The sequence below is a fragment of the Aspergillus clavatus genome, genomic scaffold, assembly GCF_000002715.2.
Source record: "Aspergillus clavatus NRRL 1 1099423829806 genomic scaffold, whole genome shotgun sequence".
In the NCBI taxonomy this organism is placed as follows: domain Eukaryota; kingdom Fungi; phylum Ascomycota; class Eurotiomycetes; order Eurotiales; family Aspergillaceae; genus Aspergillus; species Aspergillus clavatus.
Genome location: NW_001517093.1, coordinates 1429562 through 1444128, shown reverse-complemented (window position 1 = coordinate 1444128; position 14567 = coordinate 1429562). Strand labels below are relative to the sequence as shown.

At 51.2% G+C, this 14567-nt stretch overlaps 7 protein-coding genes across 7 annotated transcripts, besides 2 other annotated features; 3 read left to right on the top strand and 4 right to left on the bottom strand.

Annotated features, from left to right (window-relative positions):
- Nucleotides 1-79: 79 nt before the first annotated feature.
- Nucleotides 80-1608, bottom strand: ACLA_084100 (chitin deacetylase CDA6; the record flags this gene model as incomplete). Its single annotated transcript, XM_001268140.1, has 2 exons — nt 80-1332; nt 1389-1608. The coding sequence occupies 2 exons, from the start codon at nt 1606-1608 to the stop codon at nt 80-82; spliced, it is 1473 nt and encodes a 490-aa protein (XP_001268141.1).
- Nucleotides 1609-2258: 650 nt separating this feature from the next.
- ACLA_084090 (uncharacterized protein) lies at nt 2259-3229 on the bottom strand (the record flags this gene model as incomplete). Its single annotated transcript, XM_001268139.1, has 2 exons — nt 2259-2943; nt 3000-3229. The coding sequence occupies 2 exons, from the start codon at nt 3227-3229 to the stop codon at nt 2259-2261; spliced, it is 915 nt and encodes a 304-aa protein (XP_001268140.1).
- A 451-nt stretch (nt 3230-3680) lies between these two features.
- Nucleotides 3681-3704: a microsatellite.
- Nucleotides 3705-3923: 219 nt separating this feature from the next.
- Nucleotides 3924-4645, top strand: ACLA_084080 (uncharacterized protein; the record flags this gene model as incomplete). The annotated part of the gene is made up of 3 exons (XM_001268138.1): nt 3924-4069; nt 4164-4347; nt 4466-4645. 3 exons carry the CDS (start codon nt 3924-3926, stop codon nt 4643-4645), a joined length of 510 nt encoding a protein of 169 aa, XP_001268139.1.
- A 601-nt stretch (nt 4646-5246) lies between these two features.
- ACLA_084070 (TLC domain-containing protein) lies at nt 5247-6715 on the bottom strand (the record flags this gene model as incomplete). The annotated part of the gene is made up of 3 exons (XM_001268137.1): nt 5247-5723; nt 5780-6517; nt 6593-6715. 3 exons carry the CDS (start codon nt 6713-6715, stop codon nt 5247-5249), a joined length of 1338 nt encoding a protein of 445 aa, XP_001268138.1.
- A 391-nt stretch (nt 6716-7106) lies between these two features.
- Nucleotides 7107-7139: a microsatellite.
- A 2629-nt stretch (nt 7140-9768) lies between these two features.
- ACLA_084060 (DUF3431 domain-containing protein) lies at nt 9769-10850 on the top strand (the record flags this gene model as incomplete). Its single annotated transcript, XM_001268136.1, has 3 exons — nt 9769-9898; nt 9963-10107; nt 10175-10850. 3 exons carry the CDS (start codon nt 9769-9771, stop codon nt 10848-10850), a joined length of 951 nt encoding a protein of 316 aa, XP_001268137.1.
- A 189-nt stretch (nt 10851-11039) lies between these two features.
- On the bottom strand, nt 11040-12095 carry ACLA_084050 (putative GPI-anchored cell wall protein Pst1; the record flags this gene model as incomplete). The annotated part of the gene is made up of 2 exons (XM_001268135.1): nt 11040-11673; nt 11728-12095. The coding sequence occupies 2 exons, from the start codon at nt 12093-12095 to the stop codon at nt 11040-11042; spliced, it is 1002 nt and encodes a 333-aa protein (XP_001268136.1).
- Nucleotides 12096-13415: 1320 nt separating this feature from the next.
- Nucleotides 13416-13966, top strand: ACLA_084040 (thioredoxin family protein; the record flags this gene model as incomplete). The annotated part of the gene is made up of 3 exons (XM_001268134.1): nt 13416-13458; nt 13531-13609; nt 13675-13966. 3 exons carry the CDS (start codon nt 13416-13418, stop codon nt 13964-13966), a joined length of 414 nt encoding a protein of 137 aa, XP_001268135.1.
- Between the last annotated feature and the right edge of the window lie 601 nt (nt 13967-14567).

Below are 14567 nucleotides of genomic sequence, written 5' to 3'. Positions count from 1 at the left end.
CCCGCTTCGCAATACTTTCAAGAATGTAGAAAGTCGATAGAAGCTGATTGGAAACCACACTGGCACGTCAAAGTCTGTCTCAAAACTTCAAGCTGACGATGCAGGCCAACAGCATCCAGCTCATCACGAAACCGAAGGCCTGTGACACTGTGCTTGCCGCTGAGTGTGAGGGTTTCCTGATAGGTCGGGTACCGGGGATATCATCGTGGTTATGGCCTCCATCACCGTGACCAGGTCCTGGTTTGGTAACCGGTGGCTGGTTCTTGTCTCCATCGGGGTTGTCGTGAGGTGGATCATCGAAGCCGAAGCAATTCCCGGCATCAGGTTGGCAGCCAACCCCGCAATGAAAATTGGAGGTACCGCAGTAGTTGGCGTTACTGCAACAGGGGCCAAAGCTGGACCCGGCGCACGTGAACTTTGGCCCACAAGAACCATCGATTGAGATTGTCTTGGGCGAGTCTAGAGCGGAGGGCTGTTTTGAGGATTTCTTGACAGGGACTCTGCTAAGGGGCTCGCCGGCTGCACGATACCAGTTCTCCTCCGGATCCTCCAAGCACTGCCCCACTGTTACCGCTCGGTATCCGTGATCTGTGATGCGCCGGAGCATGTGTTCTGTGAGGTTGTGAACGGTCTGTTTATGTACATCGTGGGCAATGACGAGCCAAGATTTGTCGGATGCCTTCCAAGGAGCCAAAGCTCTATCAAACAGATCCTTAGAGAACTGGATAGCGTCAGGACTATCATGGCTGTAGTCTTGTGTATCGATGTCATAGAGAATAATATGGTACCCCCAGTTGCCCATATCGTACAGGCAGCCGGTTTCAGGCAGACAGCTCGAGTAGGGAGGACGCATGTAAGTTGGGATCTTGCCCAGAAGATTGCGCAAAGCCGCCTCATTTTTCAGAATTTGTTCCCGGCGTTGTTCGGGCGTAATCTTGCTGAGATCCTGATGGGACCAGGTGTGACTTGCAATTTGATGCCCATCCTTATACATGCGTTGTATCAAATCACCCCACGGCTCATCGGGACTATCAATTGGGCCCTTGCCATTGTTAATCCCGGTAACGAAGAATGTCGCCTTCGCACCGTATCTGTCCAGCAGATCCAGAAGCTCACTAGTGTATTGTTTCGGGCCGTCATCATACGTTAGAGCAATAGTTCCTGGCGTAGCACAAGCTCGGATGACATGAGGACCGTACGGTACGGTACCGACGTGAGGTCGAGGGATCTCCTCTATGGGAGGACCAGCTGGGTCTTCATGCGCATCGCAGTGTCCGAAGTCGAGTTGACAATCCGGGGAGCGGCAATGAGCGGGGGTGAGGCCACAGTATCCTGGAGGTATATTCAATTAGGGTACCATATGTCAACATCGCGAAAAGAGGACCTACCGGCAGTTGAGCAGCATTTGCCGTCAAAACATTTTCCCACGCCAGGGCCACACCGTACGCCATCACCGCGGGCTTGTAGCAGCTGGAGAGTGATATTCCCATCCGGAAGAAACACCGACTGGGGTATCGGGCGAATGGACTTCAAGTCGACGACATTGCGAGCAGCTGCGTGCGCCTTGAAACCAAGACTCGAAACGAGCAGCAAGTGACGCAAGTGCATCTTGAAGGCCTCAGTTGGATGAAAATGCTGAATGCTATAATGCGGGATAAGATGGAGATGCTATGGTGGTTTGGCTGAAGAGGATGCAATGATGAGGATGGACGCACTCTCTGAGCAGAGAAGATTCGACAAGTTGCAGGGGCATGTTGTTGTTTCTGCTCCCGAGGCAAGAAGAGCACAACAAATCACCAGGAAGGTAGGCACCATGGATATGGAAGGAACTGAACTGTAAGAAGGAAGGAGCGGACAACTTCAGAATCCTTGTGCGACGAGGCTCAGTCCGAATGGAAGGTGTGCACGGATACGTCTGAGTGATCGATGACTCGGTGGCCTCTCCATGTTGTTTTCATTTGTCCTTTCTTGCACTATCGTAAGCATGCAGAAGCTCTCCAAGTTTAAAACATTGAGGCAATCGTCACCACGGCGTGCTTCCACTGGTAGGCGAGCGAGCCAACAACTGGGGTTGAAAAGAGGGTAGGGATATCCCTCTGCACTATGGCATATCCTAGATGCCTCAAATGGCCTACACTATGTAGCAGTGAGAACACTTAAGCTAACAAAGGCACGGGAGGTGAACTGAGGTTCGGAGCCAGCTACTGCACCAGTCAGAACACCATAGGCCGTGGACATGACATTGAACATGGGTATCATTAAGCTACCTGACCGATACTATCCTCGCCAACAGCCGAGAAGACGAAAGGAGCTAGAGTTTGAAGGTGGAGGCCGAACTTGGCCGGAGCACTCTTGGCTATGCTGCCTACGGTAGCGATCAGGTGTCGGCGATGAATGGTCGTTAACTGTGGGGAATTGAATCTCTCGACCAGCTCCGTCACGAAAGTGCTGAACTGATTGTCCGAAAAGTGAGGGACCAGAGCAGAAATCGCTGCCAATGCGCGTTTGGTGACGACGGTGCCAGCCGTGTCACTATCGATAATCGACATTACAGATTTTTGCAAAGCGGCCAGCTCGTCCTCTTGAAGAAGGGATCCAAAGCAGGCGACTACCTGGATCAGAACGTCAATCGCATCGCCGCTGAACCCTTTGGAGGAATCCTTTTCCAACATGCCCTTGACCACAGAGCCTCTCCGATTCGAGGGCGAGGGCGTGGGACCAGTCAAACGAGGAATCAGAACTCTGGACACCGCCGAGTATGCTGTCGTCGCTTCTTTGCTGGGTGCCTGTCCGGGCTGGGGACGAGGGAGTGCTGTGACGATGACTCGGAGTGCAGTGTTGGGAACAGAGGTATCAATGGTTTGCGAGGCGGTCAGGTTCGATAGTTTCTCGAGGAGAGGCATGAGGCTTTCGAAGGGCAGTCTAAGGGCAAGCGGACCGAGACTATCAATCATCAATTGAGCTATGTTCCACCAGGAGAAGAGAGAGCTGTCACAAACCATTTCAACGCCTGATTCTGGACGTCGCCGTGCTGGTCGTCCAGAGCTTTGAGCAAGCCGTCGACCAGGCGCGATGCTGAATGCTGATCGTGCGAGAGATATGTAGAGTTGGGATTGTTCAGAATGCCAAGTAGGTCATTCAGGGACATATATCTCAGATCTGCATCTGGATCGTCGAGCTTCGAGAGTAGACTGTTGAGGTTCTGCTGGATGGCCTGTCGGTCCGCCATGGCTGTCTGTGAAGCCCGGCGAGGCGTAATGTGACGGAGATCGAAATTTCTTTGGCTATGTAAGATGCAGAAGAGAGATTAGCACGCCGTGATCTGAACTAAGGGAAACGCGGGGCGAGTTGGAACGAGGGGGGAAGTAGAGGTGTTGATTGATGCCTGAGGATGTGTGAGGTGAGACAGCGGATGCCTCAGGCTCCAATGGCTTGGCCAGACTTCGGAGCTTCTACGGGAAGAAGATGATGATACACGCCAATCTGCGCGATCCAGTCCAATTGATGCAGGAGAGCAAAGATATCCTGAATGGTGTTGTAGTACTACAAGATGCAAAATAATGTCCAGTATCCATCTTCATGAATCTGTCTCATCCGCCTCCTCCAGATCGCTGGAACTTGAAGACCACAACAGTATCCACGCCAGCATTACATCACCACTCTTGTCCTTGTCCTTGTCCTTGTTCTGTTCTTGTTCTGTTCTTCCATAACATTCCCTACCTGGGGAAAACTGAAAGAGAGGGAGCAAGCCTGCATACGTAAGAGCAGAGACAGCCAAGAGAAGAAGCCATGTCACCTCAAGTTAAGTACTGTAGCTGTCTGTAAACTTCCTCTCCTCCACTCCATTCAATAGTAATCCCTGAACGCCAATTCTCCATCTACATCCCATCTGTCAGTTTTAAATACACACATCCGCAGTCAACATGGTCCTCTCCCGTCCCCAGATCATCCGCATATCCCTCCGCGCCGTTGGAGCCAGCGCTCGACGACCCATCCAACAGGCCGGACGCCGCACCTACGCCTCTGCCGCCGACAGTAAGAACATGAAGAAATCCAGCAACTTCCGATGGTGAGACTCTTTAATCCCCTTGTTTGAACCCCCTCAATCGGCCTTTTCGCGCCCCATCAAACACCACAAAGCTCACCCAACCGTCCCACGGCAGGCTAATGGCCTCCGTCGGCCTGAGTGTCCCCGCCGCATTCTACATAATGCAGACCGGGCCCGCCTCCGCAACGCCCTCGCACGGCCACCACGGCGAAGGCAGACTCACCGAGATCCCGCCCGTGAAACCCGAGCAAAGGCTGGAGAAGGTGCCGGAGAACACGAAGCCTTCCTCGATTGACGAGGTACGTTGACGTTTTTTTTTTTTTTTTGGCCTGCTTCCCTTCTCGCTTCCCCCCTCACACCTGCGTTTGATTTTTATGTCTCTGGGGCAGATTGGTGGGATACTGACGCGTGCTCAAGGCTGCGAGTCGGAAACCGCCTGCCGGGGACAACACCATGTCCACCAAGCAGGAGGGCCTTGACAATACGGATACGGCCAACCCGTTCGTGGCGGATCCGGGCAAGAGCATGAAGGGCGAGGGCGAGACGGATTCGGTGAAGTTGAAGGGGACCATTGACCCGTCGCGACCTCAGCGGTAGATTTGATCGCCTGGAATGGGTGTGGGCGTATGCTGTTTCTCTCTCTCATTTGATATTTGATATCGCTGTGTGGTGAGGAGTATGCACGGTTCAAGGATGGTAGGTCAATGTAATATACGCAATATCCACGTGGCTTTTGATCCATGGCATAATCGGAAAGAGAAGGTTGTCTCAAACATCACCCGAATCTTCGGGACATCATTCTATTATTATGATTATCATTAACTGTGCAGGAAGCGCTTCTTCATGACCATTCGCCATCTTGAAGAAGCACAGGACAAACAAAGGTACAAGAAAATGCCCACTCATGGAGTCGTCACTATATCCATTCAGCTTGGCCATGCACAACATCATCCACAGAAAAGGGCGGGCAAAAAATAAAAGCAAAATATTTTTGCAGAAGGGTAAGGAAAGAAGAAGTGTCGTAGACCATGAAGCCGTTGCAATATAACAGAGAAAGGAAGAAGAGAAACTGGGTCAAATACCGCCAGAATACAAGTTCATAATATGGACAGAGCTCAATGGAGCTTTTCAAGGGGTCAAGTCAGGCTGATAGAAGTTATCGAGCCGTTTTCTTTCTTTTCTTTTGAACAAGGATTGTTCAAGACCGAGCCCTTGTGCTGAGAGGTTCACCGTTGACCAGGACCTGAGGGGTATGGCTCTCCTTGCCAGGCTTGCGTGCGGTGAGGGAGGGTGGTTCCACGCCAGTCGCGAGGGTGGCCTGGCTCTTGGCATCCTGCTCGATTTCCTCCTCAGAATCTTCATCCTCACTTCTCTCGTCCTTTCTAATGCTGTTGAATACGTAGTTCTTTAGGATGCGAAGAATGAGGAAGAGCCAGAAGAGGTTGACAGCCTGGAGACTGGCGAGCAGAGCGAAGGTGATGATCTGACTGATCCAGCACTTGTACTGCTGCGTCTCCCAGTTGAGCTCGTAGGGGCCAACGGTGCGGAATTCGGTCAGAACAGCCCAGAGAATCTTCAGGTTAAGCACGTGGCGCAGGTAAATCCACATGCCGACGAACATGCCAAAGTATGGGGCCGTGATAATCGAGTCGAGGTAGTTGAGGGTTTTCGAAGTCTATCAGAAACCAGGTCAGTCAGAGTGGGCAGAAAGAAGAACTTGAGGAAGCGTACAGCCAGGAAAAAGTCCGAGATATCATGCGTGATATAGACCGCGATGCCCATGTAGGTGAAGTGAAACCGGTAGCTCAACCAGATCAGCGCCAGAGTGATGATGTGGTGTCCCACCAGCTCTTTGAAATCCTTCCGTGGCTTCTCCAGCTGCAACAGCAGCACAATGGCTTGCTGGGCCCAGTAACTGGCCTGGAGGAGATAGTAGGCTTTAAAGATACCGACATGTTCCCGATGAGGAAACCCTTCAAACATCGCTGTGGTGTTGAAGTACCAGATATCCGTCTGCTTCATGACGTAGAGGCCGAAGGGTCCGAAAATTGCAAAGTACATCGCCGTGTACACTTGCTCCATGAACCGAGCGGTCTTTCCTCTGCCACGAATTCCACACCACGCGGCCCAGGGGCGGATGACACACTGCATCAGGAATTCTCGAGTGAAGGACAAGACGATGGTATAGAAGCCGACGAAAGCGAAGTCCAAGGCACCTTTTCCATACATGATAGGGCCGCCAGGAGTCTTGGGAGGTTGCGGGTAGGACAAGAAGATGGCGCCATGGAGCGGATTGTCTGGAGTCGGGTTGACGGCGTATGCGAGAAGGAGCGCGGACATCAACAGCAGCGGTAGGACCCATGTATGTTTCAGGCACAGATTTTTGAAGCGACGGGGAAGCGATCGGACTTTGCGCCGCTTCGACTGCGACTTGAGAGATTTTTCAGGGGCTCCCTCGGTCTGAAGTAGCTGAAAACGGTGTGAGCAAGGACATATTGTCGTCTCCCTCTCCGTCATTAACGATTGAGACCATGAGCATCATACCTTGTCCCATTTAGGGGCCTCTCCCTCGATGGGGCTGACCTCGTTCATGGTGGACATGGCCGGGGCGCTGGTGTCCCCCCGGATATCCTCCCCCAGATGGCTGGATTTGCGCGCACGACCCATCCTGGGCTAGGACTTTGATAACCTTTCAATGGATTTAAAACAGATCCCTCCCTTATTATGGACTTTGACCAAAAGATCAGACCCGTGTCTTGTATTGCGCTGAGTGGGGAGCGGTGTCCGACAAGACAACAGCGGGCTGAGCGGAGCGGAATCGTAGGACCCTGAAGACTCAACGCGAGGCAATCGCTCAACCAAAGACAATGGAGAGAATACGGTCAGGAAGCAGAAGAGGAGAATAGAAAAGAAGAGAAAAACTAAACTCCTGCGACACTGAGAAAACTCCGCTGAGACGATGGATCTGTGTGCTGCGTGGACTGTATTGTGGATAGAAGATCGTGTAGAAGTTTGTTTGGACGGGGCGGAGGAAATCTGATCGATTAACTAAGCGGGATTCTTTTCTTTTCTTTTTTTTTTTTTTTTTTTTCTCCGCCGCGACTCCACCGACACGAAGAGCCAGCAGCCACTCTGTAATCAAATTAGCACCATCACCAATGAGAACTTCTCAGCATCAATTGTTCTACATATTTGGCATCAGGCTTAACATTTCTCATACTGATTCATAGTTTGATTTGATCTAATCAACTCTATGTCCTTGTTCGTTGCCAATCAAGACAGAGCTACTTCACGCGTTGTGATACCAAGATACTCCATGTCGACTCCAGATTCTCACTCGATAGTCCACATACAGATAAGCCGCAATTCCCTTGAGACGGGGCCGAGGACCGATTCAACCAATCGTCAATTCATGGTTGACCTCAAACTTCAATTAGGATGAAGACTACTCCGCCCCCTGTAGACCGTAGTTAGTAGTTCACTAATCGAATGATTGTGTTCTTCCTTCGCTCAAACTGAAAGATTCAAGGCACCTGGCTTCACACTCCATCAATCAAACTACTCTGATTTCTTCATCGAAACATGTAAATACTCAGCATCGACTTCTACAAAGCCCTTGCCAAGACTTGCATTATCTCTGCACCGTGGATCTGGGAACAGTATAGCCAGACTGACTCTTGAATTGCTACTCCTTGCTGAGCCGAGGAAAGGACAAGGGGTCGATTAATCATGCATATTCGCTGTAAACAATAGAATCGTGCTTCTGTGAAGCAATTGGTGATTTCAATCTCGCAATATACATATCCTTCCTGTCTTCGTCGTCCAATTTCAACGTGAAGATCTGCCTCTTCTCATATGCTCTCTTGGAGCATTGGCGGAAACTGCACATTGCTTTGAGCAGATAGAGACAATTTCTGCGAGATTGCCAGGAACAACATGCTGGACCTGTTCGCATCTACCATCCGACCAAGTCATGGCGCTGAGTAAGAAGTTATATAGTAGGGTCATGATCGCAGTTCGACAACCTCCAAATGACCTCTTGGTTATCCTATAATACGATAAGGTGCAGTATTGGGGTCTCTGTCTCGATGTAGATACCGGGGCCAATAACAAGTTCTGACCATATGCCCTTACGGCAGGCAGCACTTGATTCGTATACTTTGGATGATGAACGGACACTGCAAATATAATGGCATATAGGCAGTTACGCATTGTTACCCTCGTATCCGCATGAGGGGAGTATGGGTGGTCAGTAGTAGTTAATCTCAAGAACGGACTCCCTCTAAAGGATGAGTATACAGTGTATAAGGTTTGAGAGTCTAGTATCCGCTTTTCTCAGGGCGGTGTTCTTGTAGGGAGCTTGAGAAATAACAACCGACGAGTCGGCTGGCTGCTCCTTAGCCTATTTGGCGAGCCTCGTACCTGCCTTAGCCTTTTAGACAACCTTGAATCGAAAGGCCTCACAAACTACAGAGTACCGTCTCGGTAATTTGAGCCTCAACATGAGCATTGAAGTCCCCAGGATGAGGATGAGGAAAACCGAGATACTGAGTGGTTAGACGGGATCTACTAGATAATCATGAGAAGCCTTGAATACCAGCAACATTTTACAATATACTGCAGAGAGTGTAGAGAAAAGGTAGAGTGTCTCTGGATTCAAGGCCTCTCGTGAAGCTGTACTTCATCATTGTTGGGGTTTGGTGTTGCAATTTGCACCCGACTCTCAGGCATCCAGACAGCCTTCTGCGATCCTCGAGGCTTGAGTGAGAACTACGGGCGAAAGATCTCCTACGATAACTCCACAGACGCACAAGCGGAAGGCTCGTCCAATAGTTATCGTAGATGTCTCTTGTCAATTGACATCAGACATCGGATACCTTGATTTCAGTATACTCCTAATTGTCTAGGAGATGTCCCCAACTCCACTGAGTAAGCACTACTGCTTCATCTAGTAGACTGGTACTCTCATTCCTTCCAGCAGCCAGTTCTCCGGTTCAATTACCGGTGAGCATCCTGACTGGTGATTCACAGACTCATATGCAACTGACATTGCGGGCAAACGATGGTGGGATTGAGAATGTAGCTAGGTAGTAGAAGTTGGAGTACCCACGGGTACAACCTAGGTATATTATTAAATAAAGGAAGCACAAACAGTCAAGCATTGGCACCATCCATGTGATTGGCTGGTTGAACTCGGAGCAGAGTGGAACTGTCTGGTGTCCCCACCGAAGGATCTGCCAATCGGAAATGATCTTCTAGTCCTGAAGATCAAGTTCTGTTCCTTTGACTTGTTTATCTGTTGCGATTGGCTGGCAAGGGATAAAGTAAATTGCGGCGACGAACAAGTTAACCAATGAACATTGCCTTACTCTAAGCGACCTGCAGTAGTGGTTCCACAATTGCGGACAAGACCGCACGGTTCCAGTTGGCTGTTTGATCGCTGTTTGATGACCGAGCCAGGGTAAGAAGTGTGAGGTAGTATCACTTATGTATGAGTTGTTCTAATGTTGACTCGTTGAGTGCCTGCCTAGTGCCCAGTACTTACTCTGTAGTAGCCAGCTAGCTAGTTAGATTTGTGTAATGGTAACGGTAATGGCGGTTAGGGCTGATGGGGAAAGATGAGCTGGTCAATATCGTCGCAGTCTGTCATATCTCTGATATCCTGCTAATCTTACATCGACCCTTTTCATCCTCTCGATCCAGAGGTTATATGTCACGGAATGTTGAAGATTTGGCGGTCACAATGGCATTTTCGTCGGGCGGCAATCAGGATCTGCGCGGCGATGATGTTCATAACGTTTTTGACAGTGATGCTGTATCACCGGGGTGATTGGGAGTTAGAGGCAGAGGGTGAGTCCTATCACATCTTGCAATATATTAGTCTTTGCGTATGTCAGCTTATGCGAATGACCAGAAATCATCGACGAGAAGCAGCTCGCCGTCTTCAAGCAAATCGGCGAACTTGCTAGCACCTTTTCATCTAACAGCACCATCGCGCTGGTCCTCGCCGCAACGCAAAGGGACGACCTCACCTGGCTGCTGGACTACAGCCGGGATCAGTACGTTCGCAATCGCATCGCTCACCAGGAAACCCTGACCATTGACCATGACCTTCCTCATCCACAGCAACGCCATCCCCTTCGTCTACACCACCGACGACAACCCCACACCGCACCTCCTCGTCCCCTCCACCACCCGCGGCCGCGAAGCGACCGCCTACCTCTCCTACCTCGTCGACAACTACGCCACGCTCCCGCCCTACTCCCTCTTCATCCACTCAAACAAAGACCAGTGGCACAACGACCTGTTCGGCCCGCGCACCAGCGCCGCCCTGCGCAACCTGCGCCTCGAAGCCGTCGACGCCCAGGGCTACGTCAACCTGCGCTGCGAGCACAACCCGGGCTGTCCGACAAACGTGCACCCGTGGAGCCCGACGCAGATCGACATCGAGAACAACGATGTCCGCGCCTTCTTCCCGCAGGTCTACCAGGCGCTGTTCGACGTCCCTGCCGCCCGCGTCCCCGAGCATATCGGGAATGTCTGCTGCGGGCAGTTTGCCGTGAGCAGGGAGCGCATCCTGCGCCGGCCGCGTGGGGACTATGAGCGCATGCTTCGATGGGCGGTTGAGACGGAGCTGACGGATAGTTTTGGCGTTGGGTGGGTGTTTGAGAAGGTGTGGCATATTGTCTTTGGGGAGGAGGATATTTATTGTCCGAGGTTTGAGCAGTGTCGGTGTGATGTGTATGGATGGTGTGGGCCGCTGGCCGATGGGGAGGTGCTGCAGGCTGTGCGGCGTTCATAGTGAAGGGTCACTGGGATAGATTGAGTACGTATTGGTTGTATATGTGGGATGGTATTATAGACATTTTGGATAGTATGTAGAAAGAACGTATTTACCATTCTCAGAGCATGCTCTATGTGTATTATGGCGCTGATTGGAATTATAGACCCTTGTCTAGGGTTATATGAAGAAGCCTCCGCTAGTACGAAATCAGCTATGGTTAATCGCCTGTTGATGGTTACTCATTCCTCCCCCATCTAGCTCATAAATCGGCGTCGGAGGTCTAGGCTGCCCCGGCCCAACTTCGAACACAGTCCCACTGTCCAACATCGGCACCTCCGCCTCAGAGGGAGGCCACGCCGGCGCACGAGGCTGTGAGTACAAACTCGGGTCGGAGGTGACCCGTACTTGCGAATCCGGCGACAGCGGTTTCCGAGAGACATTTTTATCCACGTCCCGTGGGGAAGGCGTTGAGTCCGGCGGCGATTTCTCGTCTTTCCCTGGTGTGGCTGTCACAGTCACTAGCTCTGCCTCTTCTGTGCTCTCCCGCTTGCGACGCTGCTGTCGTTTGCGACGGCGCACAGACACCCAGATGAGAACGATGAAGAGCAAGACGACGACGACCACCCCCACGGCGATTCCGGCTTTCGCGCCGGTGCTGAGCCCGCCGCTGCCGGAGTCATCACTGCCGGATGAACTGTCGGCCTTGCCGGTGGTGCAGGAGTATGAGGTCTTGAATACATTCTTTCCCTCCAGGTTATCCAGGCTCGAGCAGTTAAATGCTCCTGTGGTGCTGTGGATTGTAGCCGGGCCCTGAACGCGGTCTAGGTCGGACAGCGAGATTCTATTCCAGTCAGCCTTACAAGGAGAAAAAAACAAGAGCCGAGGGTGAACTGACTGGTTGAAATCGCCTGAAATTGTCAGTCCGCCTTCGATCTGACCCAGATCATTGAAGGTCAGATCCTTCAGGTTCTGATTGTCCTGTATGTCGAGGTCCCCAAGGATGGTCTGCAGATTCGACATGGTGATGTGGTTGAGTCTATCGTTGTTCTTCAGTTTGACTGTCCCCGTGACCTTCTGTAGGTTCGACGCTACCAGGCCATCAAAAATCGACACCCCGTCTGCCGTGAGGTCGCCCAGGATCTCTTCAAGCCCGCGCAGATTGATCGTGCCGTTCACTGAGCCGCTGATGGTCACGCTGCCGCGAACCGTCTGGCATGAGGCGATGGAGTTGATGTCTGACTGAGAGGCGATGTTGACGTCCATGTTACCTGATCAATTAGTCGCATATCCACCGTAGAGCGAAAGAGAATGCTCACATGATGCATTGTCGTTAGAGGTAGAGTACCTGCTGGCTGCAACGGGCCGCAACGATGCCAAAATGGACAGGAAGAGCGGCGTCATTTGCGACTATTCTTTCTCAGATACACACCATCTAGCATTCAAAAGGGAAAAAAAAATGAAATCATCGTGGATCAAAATTTGATCCTTCGGAAGGGCACATCATGCCTAGTTATGTAACAACCTTTGAACGTTGGCCGATTCGACGTGGAAACTACCATCGGATGTGGCTAAGTGCCTGGGCCTAGGTCTTGGGAGGATGAAGACCCTCTGAATTTCCCGATCCTTTAAAGCCATTTCAGTTTTCACTGGCCTGCGGACGGAGGGAAATGATACTATGGATGTGATGCAGGTGAGCTGCTGACCAATCGCGTTTAATCAAACTGAAGGGCTTCAACTAAGGTACCCAGTCTGCTTTTGCAGTTGCATCCCAATGAATTAATGGAGGAATGGCTATCTAGATACTCTTCTGTCCTTCTGCAAGACTGATGTTTGCCTCAGTTAATAATGCCAAGCTCTTCACCAGCAAGCGAGTCCGTCCGGAAGGTCGTATCGGAGAATCACGATTCATGACCAGATGTCGCCCCATGCACTGCCGAGCAGTGAATCGCGAAGGAATCGGTGGGAGCACGATTCAGAGGCAGCCCTGTACTCCGTACACTCTTCTTTTGAGTCAAGTAAGTAGCCAGACAGAAAGAGAGGCAAGTGCCTGCAAGTTTGCAATTGGTGATTGTGAGGTAGGCAGCCAACTCGCAGTGTGTTTCTCCAACTGTCTACCTGCCATGCTAATTATAGCGCACATTAGCTCTTCGTACCCATCGCTACAGAGCTTCAACAGGCAACAGAATTCCATGAGACTTCTATAATTCTGTATTGATTCCTTGTTACCTAATTCTCATGATGGTTATTGGGCTGGATTGCTTCACAGACGGCCCGCATACAAATCGTCGGCAGACTCCGATGGTAGCGACCATCGACTACCATTGTAACTGATGGAGATTGTCCTCTGTAGTCCGTGGGCTGTCGGAATATTTCTCTGTAGGGCTGGAGTAGCCATCATGCTGTCGTCTCACTTCGTCTGTCTTTGGAATTCACCTTGAGAAGTGCAATCGAGCATTAAAGGATGCCATGCAGGGATTATGCCGCGCTGACTTAATTATGCGCTAACTCCCCACAGCTTCCCTTTGCTGACCCATAGACACAAAACAACGACTGAGCTCCGTACCAAACTTCTCTCTCAGCGTTATGGAGTACTCGCGCATCATCCTCGCTCTCGTTGTCTACGTCGGTATGTACTAAGCGCTCATTCTAGCGCATGGTCAATCCAAAAGGCTATCCTCTAACAATCTAACCTCGCCAGCTATCCGCCTCATCTACAACCGCTTCTTCGCCGCCCCCGCTACAATCATGTCACACGGAAAGGTCATCGAGGTGGACAAGTATGTCTACATATCTTTCAATGCCTGTATAAAATGAAGAGAGTTGCTAAGCGAAGTTTTACCAGCCCCGTCGTCTACAAGGCCCTTACCTCCTCCGGTCCCGTCGTCGTCGACTTCTTCGCCACCTGGTGCGGACCCTGCAAGGCTATCGCGCCTGTGGTCGGCAAGCTCAGCGAGACGTACACCGATGTGCGCTTCATCCAGGTTGATGTTGACAAGGTGGGCTCCGTGGCGCAGGAGATGAATGTCCGCGCGATGCCGACGTTTGTGCTGTACAAGGATGGGAAGCCGCTGGACAAGAGGGTTGTTGGCGGCAATGTGAAGGAGCTGGAGGAGATGATCAAGAGTATCGCGTAGGGTATGGTTTAGGGGTCGGAGTGGGCTGTCTGTTTGTTGATACTCGGGCTACAATTATCGTCTAGATCGCCCAGGAATGGATTGCAAGAGTCCAATCAGTGCGTGTTCAAACGATGCAGCTGACTCCGCTGTTTCTCCAACCCAGCCCTTGCGAATGCTACAATCAATTGGCCATATCGACAGCCTTCACAACCTTTTCCGATTCTCGTGTTCGAGTGCAGGGAGAACAACGTTGAGCGCTGGGCTCTGCGGGGACAGTACCGGGGTGAAGAGTAACATGGACAATGGCTATCTAAATATGAAAGGAATGTTCAGGAAGAGTTGGTGTATCTGGTATATTATTGGGATGAGGCTGGTGCAGAGGTTGAGCGCGATCAAGCAGAACCAAACGCCGAGCACCTGTTGGATACCTCGATGCTTCTCCGCATCGTAGTTGCTCACAGTTTGATGCTCCAATCGCTTACTCCCTGGGGTGAATGAAGAGTCACCCAGTGTCTGGACATGGAGACAGAAAATGAAGACGGCACTGATCGAGTAATCAGAATCTGTATATTGAGAGAATGGAGGGGTTATTAAGGTTCTCAGCTGGCGTCTTCTGGAA